This window comes from Thunnus maccoyii, chromosome 6 (genome assembly GCF_910596095.1).
Source record: "Thunnus maccoyii chromosome 6, fThuMac1.1, whole genome shotgun sequence".
Taxonomy (NCBI): domain Eukaryota; kingdom Metazoa; phylum Chordata; class Actinopteri; order Scombriformes; family Scombridae; genus Thunnus; species Thunnus maccoyii.
Window position 1 is genome coordinate 12,237,350 of NC_056538.1, and position 24,135 is coordinate 12,261,484.

General features: G+C 40.2%; 1 protein-coding gene across 9 annotated transcripts in view; it reads right to left on the bottom strand.

Moving 5' to 3' along the window:
* Positions 1–24,135, bottom strand: part of veph1 (ventricular zone expressed PH domain-containing 1) — a 94,394-nt gene that overhangs the window by 23,667 nt on the left and 46,592 nt on the right. For 3 of the 9 annotated variants that reach the window (XM_042414597.1, XM_042414596.1, XM_042414598.1), the window contains 5 exons: positions 18,300–18,520; positions 13,250–13,489; positions 11,082–11,458; positions 7,240–7,379; positions 6,634–6,768 (listed from right to left, as the gene is read on the bottom strand). In XM_042414597.1, the coding sequence (XP_042270531.1) occupies positions 6,634–6,768; positions 7,240–7,379; positions 11,082–11,458; positions 13,250–13,489; positions 18,300–18,520 (1,113 nt within the window). Of the gene's footprint in view, positions 1–5,383; positions 5,470–6,633; positions 6,769–7,239; positions 7,380–10,561; positions 10,806–11,081; positions 11,459–13,249; positions 13,490–15,274; positions 15,466–15,704; positions 15,911–15,934; positions 15,972–18,299; positions 18,521–24,135 lie in introns of those variants that run through there. The other 6 variants (XM_042414599.1, XM_042414600.1, XM_042414601.1 and 3 more) reach the window with 6 other exon arrangements.

Consider the following 24,135-nt stretch of genomic DNA (forward strand, 5'->3'; position numbering starts at 1 on the left):
TTTTTTGATTGTATCTCATTATACAACCATCCTCTTTCCTTTCCTCTCCACTTTTCTTTTTGTCTCATCTCTAATTCTGTCTGCTCTTTTTGTAATTTCCTGCCTTACACCTGCCACCACAAGCACAATAATAGTAATATTTGATATCCCCCTATCAGCTGTAACTACAGATATGGTTCTTTCAATTTTCATTTTCCCGCCATCTACAGTATAATGGTCATTGTGTCCCTTTCCTCTCAGTCCCCCTGCCACCACTCTTTCCCTTTCCTTTTTTAAAATGTCATCTCTAACTGTGGTTTCTCTCCAGTCTTGGATTAAAGTTACCAAAACTGCATTGGACTGAAAAAAAGGGCAACGTCTGTCCTCTCTTCCCTTTATTATCATTTCTGATCTGTGAATTTTGTGCTTTGGTGTCATGTTATGCTCTACTTATCTATTAAAATAATACTTTCAAACATCTAATATGATTCCTATAACTTTTTTGCAACCATTAACATTTTTGATAATGTATCGTGAAGGTCATATTCATAGTGTTCAGTTTGTTCGATCATATAACCATGGCATCAGCAGGATGTAATTTTTTTTCTGCCAATATTTACCATGACAATTTACACACAATTTGCACTTTCATTTAGCAGATGCTTTTATCCAAAGCAATGTACATCTGACAGTTGATACAACACAAGCAAGGATCTAGTCAGGAGGGAATAACGCGAGTAAGTGCCATAAAGCTAAGTTCAAGTCTGACAGGACGTGGGTGCCAACAGGCAGTGCACAGAGGCAATGCATAGAGTGCATAGAGGCAGATTTTTAGTTTTTTTTTCAGTCCATCAAGTGTGGAGGTGTTTGCGAAAGAGATGGGTCTTTAGTCTTTTCTCAAAGATTGAGAGGGATTCTGTGGATCAAACAGAGTTAGGTAACTCGTTCCACCACCGGGGAACTGCAGAAAAGAAGAGTCTAGCCAGCAACTTAGGGCCCTGTTGTTGTGGTGGTACCATGCATCTTTCATTGGCAGAGCGTAGTGAGCAGGAGGGCGTGTAGACCTGAATGAGGGAGTTCAGGTAGACAGGAGCTGTTTTAGTTGCTGTTTTGTAAGAGAGGGAGTGTCAGGGGTTTGAATTTGATGCTGGTAGCAACTGGGAGCCAGTGGAGGCATATGAACAAGGGGGTGACGTGCTGTTTTGGGCTGGTTGAAGACCAGCCGTGCCGCCACGTTCTGAATCATCTGCAGAGATTTGAATGTACATGCGAGGAGGCCTACCGGTAAGGAGTTTCAGTGGTCAATGCGTGATAATACAAGAGCCTGTACCTGGAGTTGTGCTGCATGCTCAGACAGGTAGGGTCTGATCTTCCTGATGTTGTACAGGGCAAATCACCACGATGGAGCAATTGAGGCCACATGAACCTTAAAGGTTAGTTGGTCATTAATCACGACACCCAAGAGAGCTCAGAGAACTGGTTACTGATGGCAGAAACCTTATCAGTGTAGAACGAGGCGGAGGAGGAGGCGGATTGAGGAGTGAGTTAAAAGCACTCTTGACCTTTGTCATGTTGGCCATTTGCCTGATTAATATCTGGTTGGGCTGAAACCTTGCCTTTTTTCAGTCAAATAACATTTTGGGATATTTAATCCAGGAAACAGATATTGTCTACTTTTTTGCATTTTCTCCAATATTTCCCATTTTTTCCATAACGTCCTCTTCTCTCTTTCCTCAATCTCTACTTTGCTTTCTTCTCCCATCTATCGATAAAATTATGATAAACACAATCATAGTGCAACTTTCCAATTTCCTCATGAAGCTTATCAAAGATGTATCTTTATCTCAAATCTGCTCTTATCCTCCATATCTCCTTCTCATTCTTCTAGCCCTTACCTCCTTCCATCTGTCCCATCTCTCACACCAGCTTTCTATTATCTCAGTGTCATAAAACTACTAAACTGAGTTGTCAGAGGCCGTACATAAGTCACTCTTAAATCTCAGAAGCCTCATAAAGCCCTATAGTCTCTCTTTAAATCTCCCTGTCAGTACAGATATAATTGGTAACCTTTTCTGTCTCATATATGTAATAGCTTTCCTCCCTTACATCTCTGCTCTCCTTGCCTTCCACTACATGTGTTTCTGATTGGGCGACAGTGAAGGGAGTGAAGCTGTCGGTCTAACAGAGAGGAAAAGACAGCAAAGCAAAGAGGAAATGCAGTGCATATGGGTGGAGGGAAAAGGTTGTGACCTTCTTCTTCCCTCTCCCCTGTTAGAGCTCATCTTTTTTCAGAGGTTTTTCTTGGTGCTTCCTGAAAATAAGACTCAGTTTTAGACAGACTCAATTTAAAGCAAAAAGGGACATTAAAGTCTATCATTCTGTTAGTCTATACCTCTGTTTTTTGTATGTCTGTTGTATCCATGTTCAATTACAAATTCCATTGGGCCACATTATAAAACCAGGAAATGCAGATGGGCCAGACATTTTCAGCAGCCTATTTAAAAATCTTTTTTTAAGCTTTTGATAATGGTAAAAAAACAAAAAACAAAACACAAATGAATGTAGTAAAAAATAGCAATATTTAAATCTCGCAAGAATTTAGTTGTTGCAGGAAGACAGTTAAATAATCAGCTAAATATTAAGCCATGACTTTGAAAAACTTTTAGATAACACTAAGCTATGCTTTCTGTACCTCAACATAACAAACTCTTCCCACCACTCCTCTCTCCAACTCTCACATTTCCACCTCTGTCAACAATTCAAATCTCGCAAGATTTCAGAGCGAGACCTCTCCTTGAGTGGGACTTGATTAGACACAATATCAAACAGACCGGATCAAGCAAAAGGTAAAGAAAAACATTTTGTTTCTCTCTATGATCCTTTCCATAATGTTGTCAGACACTTAAAACAATCTGAGCCCGTCAGTGGCAAAAACAAGTACTTTTAGTGGCCATACATTGACAGGGTGTAATTGAGTTGGGCGGGTGTATGTGGTTTGTCCAAGTGGTGTTGCCGTGCCTAGCTGTCTTAGATGGCGGACCTGCTTGCGCGAGTCACATCCCTGGTTGACTCAGATCCTGTAGTGACAGGCAGAATATGTTTCTCATGCTGGTTTTGTTTCCTGACTGCTCACAGATTTTAGACCATGGCCGCAGTGCTGTAACTATTTAGGCTACACAATAACATTGCTATTAACAAATTAAAAAAAACAAAAAACAACTACAATTAACGTATTAAAATTACTGTCAAAATAGCCTATTTAATTCAAGCTCACTGGGCCACCAGGAGGTTGCTTCTGGTCCGGATACAGCCCGTGGGCCACCAATTGAATAGGCAAGCCTTGGATTGTATGGACGCCATCTTTTCAGGATGGGGTGTTGCCTTTCACGTTCTGGAAACACGCCCCACTACCTGGGACAGAAGCGAATGCTAGCTTACTGTAAACACTGAGCGCTGCACACTTGGGCTACTGTTAGCGTCCTTAGCTAAATTGTGCTAACCAGACAGGTATCATAGTCAAGCAACATTAAGTTACCGAAATATTGCAACAATAGTCCAACTCAGTGCGAGCCCCACACCCAGGGAGAGCAGCAGGTGAGCCGACTGTCAATCACAGTTGTCAAACAGCGTCCACACGGCAGACATTGAAGCTATTATAAGTCTTCAAATCTCAGAACAGAACAATAATTTCCCAAATGACCACCAGCACATTTATTAGAAGGTCTGAATTTAGTGTTTGAGACCATAATTACTCATTGAAAAAAAATGATTGACTTTACCCTTTTTAAGCCAAATGACCAAACATCACAGATCCACATTAAATACAGTATTTATGTTCTGCTACAGGGCCGTGCAGAGACCTTTAGAGGGGCAGGTGCTCAACGTTAAAAAGGGCCACATGGAACAAGATTTTAAAACACCATACACCAACATAAATTACAGCATAACCTGTTGAATTATAGCAACCCATAGTCAAACAGAATGTAGCATGAAATCTTACAACAAACCGCATCATGCTATATCATTGTCCCCCACCCAATGAAATCAGAGGGGGACAATGATTCACTCTCTATTTTGTGTGTGTGTGTGTGTGTGTGCGTGTGTGCGTGTGCATGTGTGTGTGTGTTCTGCTGGCACCTATTAAACATCACAGAGCCAAAGGCAACATTCTCTGCAGGCTGGACGAGGCACACTGAGAGCTGAGAACCATAATGGCCACAGTATAGACCATAAACTGTGAGGACTGTTATTGTAAGCGTAAATGGATGGCAGGATTAGCCCAAGGCTTCCAGTATTTTTGTCTGAAAGACACAGTTTATAATTGTCTGAATGGCATATAAAACAATTTGTTTTCAAAAACAAAAACCCCTGAGTGGTGAAAAGGCTGCTCCTTTAAACATTAAACATTTAGCATATACATATTGTTTCAGAGTTCAAAAGTAGTGCAAGAGACAGTTAGACAAAACCACTCGTCTTATCTTAAAAGAAACCGCACAAGTTAAGCACAAGCAGCACAAGCAGCACATGGCTGTCATTTCATAATTTATTTTAATTTAGATCTTTGTTTCTGCAAAAGTAAGAAGACAGCACCAAGCAACACAGTAGAAAAATATTTAGAAATCCTTGGACACCATGTGTTGTATTTAAGAACATGTTTTGGCTGAAAGACCTTGTTGGATGTTGATTTTTAATTGTTCTAAAATGGAGATGTCACTGAATAAAAACTCAACTTTGTAGGATTCTTTAATATACATTTTTCCCCAACCAAAATGAGAACAAAATGAATTGTGATTATTTGCCTCTTAATTTTTTTTCTGATATATGCTGTACTTTTCTGCTACTTCCATTTCTATTCAGCACATCTTCAAGGTTTAAAACAATAAGAAACATCTACTGGGGTGTGTCATTTTCAGTTGTTTCCAAACATGATTTTTGTCAGGAACGGGAAAATAATCTGCCAAGTATTTAAATATTTACATTGAGATTTAGTTTTTTTTATTCTTTTTTTGCTGACGTCAGCCTATTTCAACCTTTTAACAGCTTAAGAAAACATCATGTTAATGGAGTTGTTGTGTAGTGTTAGTATCTGTATTAAAAGCTCTACAAGTCCTTTTATAGTAGTTTCAATCTTGTCTTGCTGTGCTTTGACTTTTGTTAGTGGGAATGTCCTTTAGTTTACATTTGGCAAACAGATTGTGCCTTTAAAATATTTACAGAACAATAATTCATCTAGAGACAGCTGTAAGTTCCTTACCAGTTTTCCTGCTTTGAATATGTTCATGTCTCTCCATCACCTGATATCTGGGCTGCCTCCACGTGTTTCTCTTTCCTCCTTAAAGCTTTTCTTTCAATCTTGAATCAGTTCTTTACTTTCTCTTTGTTTTTCTTTCAACAGCATTACATCCTGCAATTCTTCCTCACTTCTGTCTCCTCTCTCCTGATTCCTTCACTCAGTCTGGAAATGTAAAAGGCCTTCTTCCTTTATAAAATCTGACAGAGCATGAAGCAGATCTTTAACTTGTATGGTGTTCATTACAGAACTTGTGGACAAACAACAAACAGTGGTAATACATCAGCAGTCCAGCTTATGAGCTATCAAAACTATCAAGCTAACGTTACATTAACATTACTCTAAAGTAAAGCAGCAACATAATCTGGGCGGTTAAAACGACACCGTAATTAACATAACATATTAATTTGTGAGGTTTAGAGGTGATGATAGGTGGATTTTGTTAAATGTGGACAGAGCTAGGCTAGCTGTTACCTCATTTCCAGTCTTTATATTAAGCTAAGCTAACCAGCTGCTTGCAGTAGCTTTATATTCAGTGTACAGACGTGAGAGTGGTATCAATCTTCTCAGCAAGAAAGCAAATATGTTCAAATATTTCCAAAATATCAAACTATTGTTTTAAGGTAATAGTTTTCCCGTTTGTGCCAGTTTAGAGCAACAGAAAATGAACTTTACTGGTAACTGAGCACATAAATCACAGCTTTTACTGGAGACTGATTCAATAAAGATAGAAAAGGCAGATGTTTACGACCACGTTTGAACAGTTAAGCGTCACACAGCATGAGTCACTCTGTGTACATGTTAGAGAGGAAACGATACATCTCTTCATGCACGAGTGTAGGACTGTGTATGTGAGGTGTTTATGAATAACTGGAGCTGAGTATGTTTAAGCTCCATATGGTAACCATAGCTGGTCCATCTCATTGCCGCCACAACACACATCCAGAGAAAGACAAACGACAGCTGTATTTTCTTTGTGGGTCTAATTATTTCCGAGGGACCACTTAGCTTGTCACATTATGAAGGGACGTCACAAGGAACGTCACCTACACCCACATACTTCCAAAAACAGACACTGAAATCACACACAACGATTTTTGTCCCCTTTCGCCAGGCTTTCTCTCTGTAACTTAATCTTGCTTACACACACAGCGATGGAGCAGTCAGGGTAAGCGGAGGCCTTGTATATAAAAATGTCCATTTAGTGTATTCCATATTAAAACAAAGTGTTTGTTGAACTTTCACACTTTCCTATCTTGGAGTTTCCCTCTACCGATGACTTCAGCCCTTCTGCTGGAGACAGCTAGCGCCTAGAAAGAAGCAGCATGCAACCACAAACACATATACACACTGTGGTCCAGTACCTTCCTGTGTGGGGTGATGTGTTGTGTCATAGCCATGGGGAAGCTGTGAGCTCCTTTCAGCTGAGTCTTCTCCCAAAGAGAAGCCAGTCTCTGGACACACTCGTCTCTGGAGCAAAGAGGGACACTGGACTTACTCTGGTCGAGAGGGAGAGAAGATAAAAGAACAGGGAACAAAGAAAATTAACACAAAACAGAGATATGGTTGGGTTATGGCCAAGGAAGGAGAAAACAAAGTTGGACAACAAAGCTAGCATTGTTTGCAGTTTTACATTTGAACAGATGCATGTACTTTTTGCATTCCAGGATAGTCCTCAACTGTAAAGATCTTTGGATATTCCCAAATATAACAAGGGGAATTTCAGAATCAGAAACATATTTCATGTGCAATGTCATATGACTACAGTAAACACAATTCAAGTAGCTTCTAAATATGTCAGCACCACATTCAAACTGAGCTTCTGGAAGATAAAACTGTCATTTTATATCATTATTTCTTAAAATTCAAAAGAGCAGATGGATGTTTTGAATATTTTAATGAGTTCAGGATGCTCATAGATGCTTGTACAATTACATGTGATGTGATTTACAGGTGAATATTTGGTGCACCTGTAGATGCAGCAGCATGATGTGTATCCAAACATGAGGCTGTCGACTGGTCAGGTTGAAACAGGACTTGGCGTACAGGCAGTAGTGGCCCTTCAGAGGACAGGAGAACGACAGCTTAGCCACACAGCCTCGATTAGAATCTGTTTCACAGAGAGCAAAAGTGGGCAAAATCATTAATATTTAGCAGATGCTTAAAAGTTGCACAGCTTGAGTTGTGTTTCTCTCCGTCTCCTGCACATATGGACTTGTGTAACCTCGGGAACATATTTACACAGTGATTCATGGTATGCAAGGACACTGCTTCTTGTAATCATCAGAAAACATCTTCTCTCCCCACTAACACCACCCCTCATGAACTTACACCTCTCAGCCACAGAGAAGGAGTGTAACAGTTTCCAAAGGGTGATAACAAATAAAAACAATGGAGGTTTGTTTTTGGAGTGCCTCATTAACGTATTTCATCTTTATTTTGTGCCATGCACACAAAATTGAACAAAATTGAACGAGAAAGTCCTTTTAGCTGTAGAAGCTTGTAAAAAAAAAGATTTACTCAGAACAGTTGGGTCTGATTAAACTGGTTAAGAGAAGTTTTTCATTTCTTTTCATCAGGCACTCACCAAGAATTATAAAAACTCAACAGCTGTGTTGGAAAGTTGACTGACAAAGTGAAACTACTATGACTCAGGTAACTGAAGATGTTCAAAGTGATTTATAGCCAAACTTGGCATTAATTTGTTATTCTGCAAAGACAATCTTACATGTCAGAGAATGCTTCACCTACATCATCTGTTTAGCATATGGAGGCACTGCAGTAGGTCAATAAAACACTAAACACATCATCATTTTCCTTGTTGAGCACTGATAAATCTGTGGGATAAATTCAATTCAGATGCATTAAAAAGCACAAAACCAAGGTTTGTATGTGTTTGTGTGTGCAGGAGAGACAGAGAGAGAAATGTTTAAAACTACACATACAACCTACAATGTGTGTGTGTGTGTTAATATATTCCATCACTCGTTAGCACGTGTGAGATTGTTTCTATCCGACAGTCGGTGAAGCTGCATATATTTTTTTTGTGTGTCGATGTTTAGATTGAGTATACATGTACATGTGCACTCTTCTATGTAATCCTCGTCTCCTGAGATGGAAGGTCGACAGCCCATGTGTAGGTCAGCCAGCAGCATGATGACATCATCCAGCTGAGACCACCTGTGACATCATATCCTAAGTGCCTTGGGGTTGATTCTCATTAAGAGGCTTAATACTAAGAGAGCAAATGCAAAGTATTAATTATGGGATGAGTGTGTGTGTGTGTGTGAGTGGGTGTGTGTGTTTTTAACAGTTGTTTTTTCAGATGAATTTACATTCATTTTCAGATTTAATCAATTACACAGAGACCAAAGGAGGAGTTTGTTATTTTTTGTCTTGTTTCCTGTTTTAAGTGTGTGCATATATATGTGTGTGTATGCGTGTGTGTGTGTCCGCAGTATGACTCCTGGCTGCCTCTTAGTTAAAATGACATTAAGGGCAAAGGCGGACCAATAACATCCTCTCCTGTCAATCAAAATATCATCACCTCTCGTGCACACGAGTCATTTCATGTCTGACTCTGGTGGTGTGTGTGTGAGTTCTGTCTGTTCTTAATATGTTCAAAAGATATGTGATGATATGTGGTTTCATCCCCACTTTGGTGGGGCTCACTGCTGCAGATGGCTCATACAAAGGAATACAGAAAGGAATGTACTGTCCAGTTGTATATTTATGTAAGCGTGTGTGTGTGTGTGTGTTTTAGAGTGTGTGTTGAATTTGTGCGAGTGCATGTCTTTGCATACCGTTCAGGTGCGTCAGAGCCTACGGGTTCTTGTTGCACAGCTCAACATATTTTATGTCTAAACAATCGTATTTCAGTATGTTTTATTTGAATGTAGGTGGAACTCAGTTGAATGATTTAAAAAAAATCAGAATTATTATTTCCGGATGGGTTGGACCAAGGTAAGAAATCAGATTTAACATGGAAAGGGTTGCTAAAAGATGCCAATGAAGGCTTAATTCAAGTGAAGCGAATCAAATTGAAAAATGGGAAATACACAAAAATCATTATAAATGAATGAAAATAAAATATCAAATCCCTGAATATGAGAGGAAGGATAAATGGATTACTAAATTTTAGAAACTGGATTAGATTAGGCTGAAGATGGAAACACAGAGGTTGGAAAAAAGAAGAGGTTTTTCATTTCATCCTATTTTCGCATGAACTGCTTGACCCCTGGTTTCCAGTCAACATGTACTGAAAGAACTACCAACGCATGTGCACACACACACATAAACACACACACACACACACAAACACACACGCACACACAACTGCACTCATTCATACATGTACTCCATGCGTACAACATAGCCACACATTCATCTGTTTCTACTTAGACCTGCCTCTGTTGTATAAATGAAACTGAATACAATGACCCTACCCACCTTAAAACCATTCTCTGCCTCTAACCCACCATTCATTTTTCCATTAACAAATTAGCTCTATTACATTTACACACTACATTTACTTACAGCACTGTAATATTTTTAAATTTTACATTTGTTCACCTCTGATTGAGAACAACAACTTTGTCTGCAGCTAAACTATGACCTCGTTTACAGCCTTTATAAATAAAAGTCAAATCTGAAAAAAATTGTCAGATCAATTAAACATGTTGTTTTTTTGAATCTATATTGCAAAGATTACATAACAACCAAAAGTTTGTCAATGATGGGTTGCATATTCTGTTAATTCATTAATTAGTGTGTGTCTCTGGCTTTTAATGTAAAATCAAAGACACTCTCTAAAACCCCTTTTGGACAGGATTAATAGTCTGGTTGGAGGTGAGTTATAAAGTATTTGCAGTGCTCCTTGGTAACTAAACTGCTGTTGATGTGGATAGACGAGTTTTAGCCAGGGGGTGGTTCATAACAGACAGAGATAGTCCACAAAACAATCATGTGACCCTTGTCACCAGCTGGGCTGATGATACTCAGTAACAAGTAACACAGCTCCTCACACACAAAAATTCAGACATAAATTATAGAATATAAAGTGTCTGGAGGACCAAATAAAGCATGTATTTGGGATTTAGTTTGAGGGAGAAAAATCACACACACATATGTAGGCCCTCTGGATGGGATTAAAGTCACTGAACAGCACATGCAATATTAAAATCAAACTAAAATGGTAAATGGACTTTTTACCTTAACAGTCAAAGTGCTTTACAATTTTTACCTCTCAATCACTCATTCACACAAACACACTCACATACCAATGGCGGGGGAGCTGCTATGCAAGGCTATGACCTGACCGTCAGCAGCAACTTGTGGCCCAATGTTCTGCTCAAGGATACTTTGACACATGGACAGGAAGAGCCAGGGATCGAGCTTCCAACCCTGCAGTGGACGACCCGCTCTACCTCCTGAGCCACAGCCTCCCCAAGTACTCCCCCCAGAGAAATAAGTCCATGTCTGACTGGGGTTTAGGAGATACTAATCAACATCCACTGACTGCTGTGCAAGGCTGCATCTGCATGAGTATGTGTTTGTGTGTGAGATAAAGGGTTAAAGTGGACAAGAGAGAAGAGAAGAGGAGTTGTATTCATACCACACCATTAATCAACTCCAGCCACCACATCTGATTGCAATCTCATTCAAGTTCAGCAGGTTACACAAACCCTCCCTCTAACTCTCTCTGTGTAATGTACCTTCCTTCACTGTACAAACACAAACATGATAATATGCTAAATACTGGTAACATTGTCCCAACACTATTGGACTAAGCCATTTGTCATGTTCACATTACCTTCTATCATGCACTGCTCTGGCATGGGGATCTGCTGCACCATGTCTTTACAGAACTCTCTGATCGTCTCCATATTGTCTCTTAAATGGACAAAGAGTCTGTCAGCGTCCCCCTGTGCCTCCTTCTCTCCATCCTTCTCTCTGTTGTGACCTTTCTCAGCTTCTTTGACCCCTCTGTCCAGTGCAGTGGTGATGGGCATGGGTACGTCACCGGTCAGTTTCTTCTCAGGAAGCGTGACTTCCTGGTGCTCTGAATGCTGGTGAGGCAAAGTGCTGGAGAAGACATTGTCTGGACTTAGCTCCAGTCCCTCCCCGTCCTCCCCGGTGTCTGAGTTGATGGATCGTGAGCGCACAGCGTGAAGAGCCAGGCTCTTTGACCTAAGAGAGACCACAAAATAAAATGGTTAGGAGTCCTCTAAAATTGCAGATATGAATCATTTAAATTCTATCTGCTTCCCCTACATCAACATTTGCGTGTTTTTGACACATTTCTGCATATTTTACAGGGTCTGGTTTGGCTCCAGGGTTCTGCAAAAACCACTGAAGCAAAAACCTGCAAGGGAACATTGTTGACAGTGATTTTGTAAAAACTAAGAGAAAAACATAACACAGCAAAATGTCTGCATGTCAGTGCATGGCAGGACAATTGTGGGCAGGAGTATGTGCCAAAGATACTGATCTGTTGTAATCAGTGTTTACGTTTGCTTGAACACATCTTGTGTCACTTATGTCTTTAACCTTTAAAAATGTTAATGTTGTGAATACCGCTAAAAGGATTCCGCTCTCGAGTTCCAGCATTTATCAAATATGTCATACATGCTGGATATTAATTTGTTTTTGGGACAAACATAAGTTCTGCAACAGACTATCGTGCAGTTTTGTAACAGAAACATCTGCAACAGGAAGTGATGCTCTTGGTCTAGAATGTGCAGTGAATTGGCTCCTCTGTGTATTGGATTTTATATAAAACTATGACTATAAGGTCAGATTTCCAGTTTCGAAGGTGTTTGAGGATAGGTTGAATAGGATGAATTTAGATCCAAGTATTTATAATCTTGCCAAAATCTGCTCCTATTTCCCAGGAAAAATACCTGTGGAAACCTGCTATTCTTGACATGTGCCTGCGTGTATCTCTGTGCACCAAGTGTGCTCACGTAGGGAAACTGTTATGTGTAATGAACAAAGATGCCTTCTCCACACCACATCAACACTACCATGTAACTGTTGTAGCTATAGTCAGACCTTGAAATGCCATTATTACATTAATGTTACAGGATCAACTTTTTATATGCAAGTGGTTCCATACTTTTTATGCTAAAATAGCAGCCCGCTGTTCAACTATATGGCAAAACTGTTTTTAGAATAAGTATGAACAAAACGGAGAGCAACATCTGTGAATGAAGACTATGCACACAATCCCCAAATCAGACAACAGCATTGAGCATTGTGTGCATACTGTATATACATGTCTGATGTTATATTTCAACCTCCATTAACAACGCTCCCATTCCTCATTGAAGCACAGAAACAGCATGTTGAAATGAATGCACTGGACGGATCAGACACCTCTGAATCAAGAAAATGTGACACCATTCTGTGATTATTTATCCACAGTTCTGTGTTTAAAATCAAACTCAACTCATGGCAAAAAATCTTGGGAATCCTGGGAAAAGAGTGATATACTCCTTCAAACTTAGTTTTGGCGTGTTCACATTCATATTGTGTGAGCAGTGCAGGAGTCAGATTTTTTAATACATAGTGCACCAGTTTTAGAACATGCTGCAATGATCCTGAAGATACAGACAAGACAATTATTACACTGTTCATCTGATATGGATGAAATCATCCTCAAATTAAAGAGAGTCGGCACTTTAACCTCATATTCATTATTTCATTTCAAATCCAGTGTGGTGGTGTTCAGAGACAGCATTGAACTACAACCACAACAACAGTGTAAACACTGTATCTGGTATGACTGAGCCTTTCAGTTTTGTGCTCTTTATATCGATATAAAACTGTTTTTCTATTTTTCTATGTTTTCTTCTTTCCTTATTTTTGGCTCCAGGTGTCACTTGTTGGTTAGAAATGAATGTCCTTCAGGGGTCTTACAATCTTGTCAGATTTGAGCAGATACTCAGCAGAACCATGCCATGTTGCAAACTGACCAACCTGTTGAATCTCATCTCACGTCGCTCCTCCCTGACAGCTTGGCTCAGGCTGTAGCGCCGCTGGGGGGCGAGAGAGTCTTCCTCCGCCTCCACCACTCCCCCCTCCTCAACCATTTTCTCCTCAAAGGCCTGGATCTTCACCTGCAGTCGCTGCTCTGACCCTCCTCCTCCTCCCGCTCCTCCCCCTCCTCCTCCCCCTTGAAGAGATGCAGAAGGAGACGGCGGGCACTCCCCATCGACCCTGTAACACACACACACACAAACACACACAAACACAGGGCCAAGGGTTGAAATTCGTGCGGTGGGCACGTGAGATGAAGCTGGATAGACTCATTTGGATGGATTTCAGTTGCCGTGCACATGCCCTCCCTCCCCTTCTGGCTTGCTTTTTGATAATTCTCGCTTTCTCATGATGACTGGCTCTATTTCTGTGTTGGTCACCCCCTGTGTCCCCCTCTCCTCTTCAAAAACTGGCCAAATCTCACCTTCTCCCCCTCTCTGTCTTTGTTTTCTGTGCCTCTCACTGTGGTGCCGGTCTCCTCTCTTCTGTTCTCTAACCAAACTAATTATTCCCTCCCTCCCTCCATCTCTCTCTGTCTTTCTCTCCCTGTTTCTTCTTCCACAAGTGGCCTTTATAACTTCATCAAACATTCTACTCGTTTGCCGAAAGAGCCCCCTTATTTTTTGTCTTTCTTCTGTCTTCACCCACTGCTCTTTCACTAATAAACCACTCTGCTTCTCTCAATACATTGTTCCCTGTATCTTTCTTCCAGAAGACCCCAAGCAAAGCCTGGAAGCCGCCAATCCTGCACACAATGTTCTTATTTCAGAGAGAGCTGTGCGTGTCATTCCCACACTGCAGCCAGATGAATCCCAGTCAACTTATGTGCATAAACATCCAAACACACACACACACAGACCCATGCTGACCTCACGTGTAAGCACATATGTGCATGCATGCTTTCATTTTGAAACACTTTGAGACATTTAATAATTTTAGATGTTTACACTTAGGTGAATAGGTCTAGCCTGAATGACAACTAAATTAGACCAATATGCCCGCACACACACCGAATCCGCAATGGCTCATTTGTTACTGCTTGATACATTGGCCTACCAAGCCTTGAGAAGAGAGTGTGTATTTAAAGATCGAGCAGATTTGTTTCCTGAGAGTGATGAGTGGCTCATAAGCCATTTTTGATTACGCAAGGCAGATTCTTCAAACCCTGTGAGCCATTCTGGTGCCTCAACTTAGATGAGAGACTAAACGATCTAATCCCACTCCACTTTATCTGCAAGTACTCAACGTCACCACTTTCTTGGCTACTGCAACCTTCCAGAGAGAGATTGGTGACAGGTCTGGCATATCTCAGTGCACTGTTAGTCTTGCACTCCCAAAAGTTCTCCAGGGTATCATCCGAAATACATTCAGTTTCCATACAGCGCTGCTCAGCAGACTCAGATAAAAGTTAATTTTATGCCATTGCTAGACTGCCCAATACTATTGGAGCAATCCACTATACCCCTGTGCGCCTCAAGGTACCATCTCCAAATCCGTTCCCCTTCCTCAATAGAAAATAATTCATTCAGTCAAGGTCTAAATAATATGTGGTGCACAGAATCACATCTTGAACGTGGTGGCCTGCTGGCTGGGGGGAGTGCACGATTCTTTTGTGCTGCACAACAGTTCTGTGGGTATGCCATTGGATCGAGGTGCTGCTAGAGATGGGTGGCTTATTGGTAAGTGTTATAATGTGACAGAATTTTCATAAGTCTGCGTTATTACCTTTCAAAATAAATCCAACTTTTAAGTTAGGTGATGGGGGTTACCCGCTACTACCGTGACTTGTGACACCACTTACCAACCCTCAGACCCAGCAGGAGGTGGCCTATAACCAGAAACTGATGCGCATTTGTTCAGTGGCGGAGCACACTATTGGTGAACTATATGACCTAGGCCTATAGGCTACTCAAAGCAGAAAAATTGTAGTGGCATTTATTTGATAAATGGTTTTTATTTCTTGGTTTTTAAAGTTTCATTTATTTCTTTGAGAGTGTCATTATCTTGCGAAAAAGTGGATGAAATATGCCGAAGAGTCTTTAATATCTTCTCTTGATTTTGTAGGACCGACTCCGAGATGATCTCTGCTCGGGTGGATCATCTTGATGGTTCAGGCGCACTCTGAGAGGTGGATGGTGCACTGAAGCCAGATGCATCTAAAAAATAAAATAAAGATCGTTAATACATATGTATTTTGTGTCATTTATTCATATACCAATGATTGAAAATGGTCATTTGGCTTAAAACAAAATGGGTATATATTAGGCTAAAGATTTGGTAAAAAGGTAAAAAGTGTTTTCTAAAAATACGTAATGTGGAATCAAATGAAGCAACCATGATTTCTTCAAAGGAAACAAATTTCCTTTGAAGATTAAAAGTTTGGATTGAGGCTTACCATTGTCTTCAGATCCTGCTAGTTGATCCTGGGGTATGCTGTCTGGTGCTGACGGGGTGTTTCCTGGCTGTGGTAGGTCACTGTCCACTGGAATATCAGACTGCACACCCGAAAGAAAAACCTCTCCAATGATGGCTCCAATGCACTCATCCATGTCCGTTGTTTTGACAGTTTCCTGGCCTCCTCCCGTGGCTGTAATAGTACGCCTGGCAGCAGACAGTCGCTTTTTGGCGTCCATTTTCAGATCAAACCAAAGAGCTCTTTCTTCTGCACATACAGCATTAATTGCACTGGTGATCTCTTGCCATACTTTGCACTTTTCTGGTCCGATGACACTTGAAAATAAGTAATTTTTTTTTTCTTAGCAAAACTTCATAAAGTAAAGTTTTTCTCTCTGCATAAAAAAGTGTTTTCTTTTTGCTGCCCTTAGGTGGCGTTTTTCTTTCCTTTTTTTCTTTCTTTCGTTTCTTTTTTTTGTCTGAATTTCACCTTATCTGTCAAATTGCAGTGGCTTGTTGGTTTGCGTTTTGCACACGGCACTTAAGTCTGCTGCCCTTATATAGATTTATTGGGGCGTTTCCTTATGCTAATTTGAAATTGCCTGGAACACGCATCCAATTTAAGATCAAACACAGTTCTTCAACATACTCAGGTGGGTAAGAACAGACTTGGCTGTCACTGCACATTTCATGAATCCCACATAAGACTTTCTTATTTTCCTCTTGTTGCTTTGTGCAAGAACAAATATGAGAGAAAAATAAGAAAACATTCATGCATGAGGCCCAGTTGTGTATTCTCTTGGCTTTGTGCAAGTTTCAAAACTTAAATACTCTCTGTGACATACAGATAAACAAGCCACTTAATTAGACAAATATCCTGTGTTTCAAAGAGGAATCAGTATTGAAATTATTTTATTAATGATTTTACTATCAATTTTTGTGAAGCTAAAGTTCTTCACAATTTATTTTACCCATGATCAACCCTTAATTTAACTTTAATTTTAATTCAATTTGCATTTTAATTGATTAATCTGTATTGAAAAATACAAATTATCATGAATCTCTGGTGGTCTGGAACTACTTGTTGCAGTAGTTGTTTTGCAATTTGTGTACAAAGCATGAGGTACAAGTTCTAAATGAAAATGTATTCTGGATTCCTATCACTGGTATCAGATCCACACGTAACATAAAAGTAGCATTTTTGTTTTTCAGGACACATTTTCACTTGATCCAGTGTCTCATTCATTTGTGTGTTGTTCTTCAAATCTAGATCCATACACATAAACATACAGTGGTCAGTAACTGTGAGCACCCATATGAAAATCATACTATAAGGTGACCCTATCCTAATAGAGGAAAGAAGATGATGAGAAGTAGAGTTTTAACTTTCAGTTATGTCCAACTTTGGTGTTTCATACATGATTTATTGATATTATGTTGGGTGCGATATTCTCACGCCGGCCATTTGGCTTTTAATTGTGCGGCTTCTAGACTTTCCACATGTTATCGGACTGAATGGATCAAATTCTGACAAGGGTTGTGTGATGTTCAAAAGAATTTATCCACCACAACAGTAGGTTACAGCCAGTGGTGCACTGGCCATCGGGCATACTGGGACAAATCCTGGTGGGCAGGAGGACTGTCAAAACATATCTGTTTTTACCTGCCCTCTCTGTGTGCCTGTCATTTGGGGTATGCATGAGAACGTGTTACATGCCTGCATCAGGCAATCACAGCCGAGCGCCCACCGCACTCCAGCTTTAACCAGTAACACATCCTGTCCATTAACTGCAGTACAAGATCCACCAGTGATGCCAATCAGTGGACACCTGTGGTGACGGTGCCCATTCAAGCCTGTCTCAAAAGTACTTTATGTGTTGAGTGCATTTTTGTCACTTGTTCAAACAGCTTCAAATGAGCCAATCCAAGCATGTGTGTGTGTACGTGTGCATCTAGCTTTATGTATGTTTGGTGTCACCTGATTGGAATTTTTCTTGTGCTTAATATTTGCTTTTGTATTGATTTTACTTGGTTGTAGTAAGGTATGATTATCGATTCGTGGATGGTGATTCAGTGGTTGTTTGGACTGCTAAACCGATCCACCTAACATTATATAATGACATAATGACCTTTGCGCAATTTGTAGGATTTAAATGCATAATATTTTGTTTCCGGCTCCCACGAAAAAGTAAATTTGCCTATGCTGTTAAATACTGTGAAGGCGGCGCAAGAGTGCATGCCTACTTACAGTATATAATGTATCTTAGTTTGACTTTGTGAATATGTGTGTGTATATATGGATATTTTGGACATGTGTGCACTAAAAAAAGACAATAAAAATAAGAGGATAAAAAAAGCCTAGTGTTTCCCCTATAATAGTACAGGCCTAGTGGGCCACCAGGCCAACGAGAACCCCGTCAGACCACAAAAATATTTTTTAATGCCAAAAATAACACCAAATATCCCTTCATTTGGAAATCAATAGCGTTTGGGAGCCTCTGTGCAGCGCTGTTCCGAAATGTGAGTTAACCCCAGCCCACCACCCCCACTCCCACCCCCAGCCAGGCCAAAGCAGTCAAGTATGCTTTAGTATAACCTGCAGTGTGTGGCAGTATTCTCCTCCAGTCGTCTCCCCAGCAGTCTGGCTATAGCAGTGAACGAGTTGCTCATCCTGTAGATGTCTTTACCACAGCCTCCCAGTAAAGACGGGTAACGGTCAGTCAGAGCTCGGATCTCTAGCAGTAGGGTGTGGTGAAAACTGTGCTCCATGCTGCTAAGAAGGGACACCAGGTAGACCAAAGAGCTATGCGCATGAGTCTGGAGAAAAGAGACAAGATTTGGAGTAAAGATGTTAAAATGATATCATCTGGTGTTCCATGCTGCTCCTGGCACAAGACTCATATACAAAGAAAAATAAAAGACTGACTTGGACCAGAATGACAGAAATAATAAGAAAAAAAAGATTAAGATCGCTAACAAGTTGTTTTTATTGTGCAAAAACACCCAGTTTAACAGTATTTCTAGTGTTGTGGACTGTTTCTAAGGTGTGTTATAGGCAGAGTTGATAGGATTGTTTCACTACATGTGTTTTAGTGAAGAAAGGGTGCATTTTATCTAATTCGACACACATTCGTTTTACACTTCCAGGCAGTTAGTGGGGTTTTGATGTAGAACTTTCTTTGTTTCTAAATCATGATAAACAATAATAAATACAAACACATGCAGTTGGCTCTCAGCAAACTTAGGAAATATAAACTTCTTTTTTTTCTCAAATGGCATTATTTTCTCACTGGCCTTTGTAACAACACACACACACACATTTCATCGTTCTCGGCCTGCTCTTTGTATAAACTGTATCCAGCATATACACAACCTGCTCACCTTTGACACAGAATAATACTTAAGAAGGTTTATGCCCTCTGTTACGTATATTTGTTCTATTCTCACAGTGGGAAACTCTTATATGTGTAGGCCCCTTATTAGTTTCTGTTATACTGTATGCAATGACATAACCTCTCTAAGACCGAGCTCCTTGTCATCCCAGCCAGTCCCTCTATACAACAACAGATCAGTATCCAGCTCGAATCAACCCAGCTCATGCCTACAAAGTCTGTGCGAAACTTGAGTGTCATGACTGATAACCAACTAACCTTTACGTAAACCTTTCTCGTGGCCCCAATTGCTCCGTCGTGTTGATTTGCCCTATACAATATCAGGAAGATCAGACCCTACCTGTCTGAGTATGCAGCACAACTCCTAGTACAGGCTCTTGTAATATTATGCATTGACTACTGCAACTCCTTACTGGCAGGCCTCCCTGCATGTACGTCCTCTGCAGATGATCAAGAATGTGGAAGCACAACTGGTCTTCAACCAGCCCAAAACAGTACATGTCACCCCATTGTTCATATCTCTCCACTGGCTCCCAGTTGCTGCCCACATCAAATTCAAAACCCTGACACTCCCACTCTTACATAACAGCAACTAAAACAGCTCCCACCTATCTGATCTCCCTCATTCAGGTCTACACTCCCTCCTGCTCACTACGCTCTGCCAATGAAAGGCGCCTGGTACCACCACCACAACAAGGCCCTAAGTTGCTAGCTGGACTCTTCTCTTGTGTAGTTCCCTGGTGGTGGAACAAGTTACCAAACTCTGTTTGATCCGCAGAGTCCCTCTCAATCTCAATCAAGAAAAGATGACCCAGCTCTTTTGCAAACACATCTGGACTCGATGGACTTACTTGCATTGTTCTGTCCTGACTAGAACCCTGTTTGTGTTAATTCAGCTCTCAGATGTACACTGCTTTGGATAAAAGCGTCTGCTAAATGAAATTGTAAATTGTGTAATTGTAACCAGTCAACACGGGAATCATTGTGATAACAGATGAACAAAAGTGACAGCATACAGTTGCAGCTCTCTTGCAGTGTTTCAGGGCAGAACCAAATCCAACTAAACCCCCATCTGAGGACAAAAACAAAAACTAGGTTTTAAAAAAAAGTCTCTAAGCTTGTAAAAACTTTATACTACATGGACTGAAAAAAGTGAGAGACTGAGAGATTGATGGAGGGACAGAAAGACAGACAGAGCCAACCTATGCTTACAGAACTCAAGCACACCTTGTAACGAGGAGAGAAGAATGCAGTTTCTGCACAGTTTGGGCACGTTTCACAAGCACTCTGTAGGATACTAAATTTATATGTGGATGCTAAAACTACCCGAAAAGGTAGAACTTGACTTTATACTGTTACAACATGCCATGTAGGTATTTAAGAGTTTCTGAGGTCCAACACAAGAATGAAAGAGGAGTGTGCCTGGAGCGAAAGCTGCAGGTACAAAGACTTTACAAGTCATGTGTGCTACCTTTGCACCACAGTTCATGCTTTTCTTGTTGAGATGATTTTACTTTTTAAAGACCTGCTAAAATACTTCCAAACATTACAACAAGAGCATAATTTACAATTTGCAAGCCAGACATTTGACAGTAACACTATTAAAAGCCTTCCAGGTCATATGAAGTTTTTTTTAATCATCAAACATTACAGATCATGTTTAATTGTCTGGAAAAAGCACTTGGTCTTGATTCGATGTCCTAAAACACATCGCTGGTTGTAACCAAATAATAATGTAAAATCCCAGAGAAGAGGACAACAACAGGAAGTTTTGAAAAACTTGAAGAAAAAGAAGTACGAACTGCTGTATTTAATTATGAGTTTTTATGTTCTCCAAAACATTACGACAGAAGAATAGATATTCCTCCAAAGTGCCGATTTCTTTGTCAGGACAAAGAAATCAGTTCTTTCTACCTTGTGTGAATATGCAAATACACAAACACATAAACACATCCTCTGAATGAAACACAACTTGGCTCATTCATTTCCATCACTCCAGTATTATAATTCCAACAACAATGCAGGGCCATTCTCCAGCAGTAGCTTGTGTATGTGTGCATGACTTTGTACCAGAGATATCTGATCACTATTTAACTTCATTTAAATATCCAGTGATTCAGAGTTTACAAGAAAAAGACAGAAAATATTTCAACGGTCCAATGACCTGCCAAATCCTTTCTCAGCTCACTAACTTGTTTTTTTTTCTTCCTTTCCTTGTTTGCTTGGTCGCTTAGTTTCCGCTGATTGTCCATCAGCACACTGATCTCTCTGTTTTGGAACTGCAGTCTGGCAAACAACCACCAACTTTCTCCCTTACAAGCCCCATGGAGATGCTGCTGTGTTAACGTGTGCCTTCTTTCCCAGAGTGCTTAATTATTTGTGACAACAAGTATATATATCAAGGGAGAGATGATTTAAACAGAGCAACTGTGAGCAATTTGATGAAATTAATTTATCTGCAACAGAAGTGATATTCCCTTAGTTCCCTTATGACACTTCCCTCAACTTTATTTAAACATATCTATTGATTAACATATCTATTAATTATTGGGAAGAGAAGAAATTACATCCAAGTATGTCAATTATTTCAGTGAATTCATGTAGCATTATCACTCTGCCAATCTACATATTTTGTAAAAAAAAAAAAAGAAAAAAGAAAAAAAAAGAATAAGTGGCTTTCCTTCAGGGATGTTCCTGCTCACCACCAGTGGCTTTACACTTTTTAAAATGGACAAGTAGTTCCCAGCATTTTTGGCTTGTGATCTTTTAAAAACAAAGCAAAGATAACTTGTGATTGCTTGTCAAAGTTCAGTATTTTTATGAGCAATGGGCAAAGAATGATTATTTTGAATGAATTTTGTAGGCTTGAAGAAGTAAAACTACCCAGGATCTCACAAGAAAATACCAAATATAAGAGAAATGCTTAATTTTATTTTGCCAATATGAAGTCAGCACACAATCAGTGCAGGACTTAAAGGACCAGTGTGTAGGATTTAGTGGTGTCTAGCAGTGAGGCTGCAGATTGCAGCCGACTGAATACCCCTCCCCTCACCCTCCCCTTCCAAGCTTGTAGGAGAACCTACAGTGGCCGCAAAACTCACGCAAAATGTGAAAGGCCCTCTCTAGAGCCAGTTTTTGGTTTGTCTGTTCTGGGCTACTGTAGAAACATGGCAGTGCAACATGGCGGGAAGAGGATCTGCTCCCTCTGTAGATATAAAGGGCTCATTCTAAGAGAACGAAAACACAGCGATTCTTATTTTCAGGTAATTATACACTAATTAAAACATATTTATGAATATTATATTCAATATCTGCCAAGTCAGTTCCACTAGATGCCACTAAATTCTACAGACTGGCCCTTTAAAATCCTTATTTTGGCTTGTAAAAATATTGTTTTATGGAAACTATCATTTAAGCCAAGTGACCATATGGTTTAATGTGACTCAGTACTCCATGTCAACCTCAACAAAAAAAAGTTGAGTTCTTTGTTTTAATTGAGGATAATACTTTAGAGGTTTGTGTGCTGTATTTTGAGGCAGTATACACTGTGGTATCATGATTGTGAAAGGTGTTTCTGATATTTTGTCCACCTCATTACCAGATGACCAAAGAGTTGAATGCCTCTCTGTGTCTGTTTTGACAGCTAATAAAAATTATTTTAGCTTCCGAGAAGCAGGATTTTCTGCACAACTGTTGGACTGGAGAACATTACAAAGTTCAGGGGTTTGTATTTTTACTGGCCACTGAGAGAACTTAGATGAACATGGTGATACTGTATATTCTGATCTAACTCACAATAAGTCCAGAAACACAATATAGACTAACTCCCTTCTGGAGGTAAAGGAAGCCAGAGAGTGTTGTGCAATCCAGTTACAATCAAGTACAAATGCAGTGAGAAAGTGTGTGTGTGTGCGTATGTATGTGTGTGGGTGTGTGTGTGCGGGGGGGCACAAACACAAACCCACAGGAGGCACTCTCCACTGCCATCACCAGGAGGCCTCTGCAGAGGCATTTCCCAGAAAAACATGGGTTATTTTCCAAATGGTTCCAATGTGAAGAAAGACAGGACACTGAGGTCCGACCAACTGTGCACGCGTGCATGTGTGTATGTGTGTGTGCTGAAGCTGGGTTGGCAGGTTTTTCGACAAGAAGATTGAGGAGGAAGGGAGATTTTGGAGGAGAGGTTGCCCTGGAGTAATAGAAAATTTTATTATGGTTTCCAGCTCCATGATCTGCGTGTTCGTGTGTCTATTTATCAGTGTGTGTGTGTGCATGAGTGAAGGGGGCGGCGCTTCATCTACAGACAGTCATGCTGTATTTTCCCCTTTTGCTAATTTCCCCAAATTGTCGTTAAACTGCCTTAAATGGACCCAGGGGAAAAGAGAGAGTGGGAGCCTTCATTCTTTCCTGCTGTCACCCTCATCACTCCACACACACACATTACACACTGACAGTAATGTGTGACTTCATCCTACCTATTATTACACACTGTTGCATTGACAATTCTTTACTACTTACTTAGTCTGCACAACAGAAGTTGATGTAGCTATCTCTATGGGCAGACCTTACACCATACACATATCTCAGGCATGCTAATCCGATGGACGTGTGGTTGTGTAGAATATGTCCAGTCTACTCTCTGGTGTATGTCTTACATCATCCTCTTGCCTTGACTTCAAGTCTTGTTGTCCTTGTAGGTTTGCAAGCATTTACTGTGTTGTTATGTAACACAGATCATAGCATTTTTAAAGTCTGGCCAACAGAAGGATCTACTCTGAACCACTTTCAGATGGCAAAGAAAGATAATATAAAGAAAAGACTTATAAGTGTTAATTTAAACTTTCAGATGAACAAGAGTCTACAGACTTTTTCTCTACACTAGTTCTTTTCTTGCACAAGGTATCTGGTGTTGGGTTTGACATTCCCATACTGGCAAGATGAATGTATACTGCTCATGCTCAATCTTCATTAGAGACTTTCACCAGCTGAGTCTGCTAACTTCCGGTTAGTTCTCTGCTAACTTAAATAGGGATAAAATAA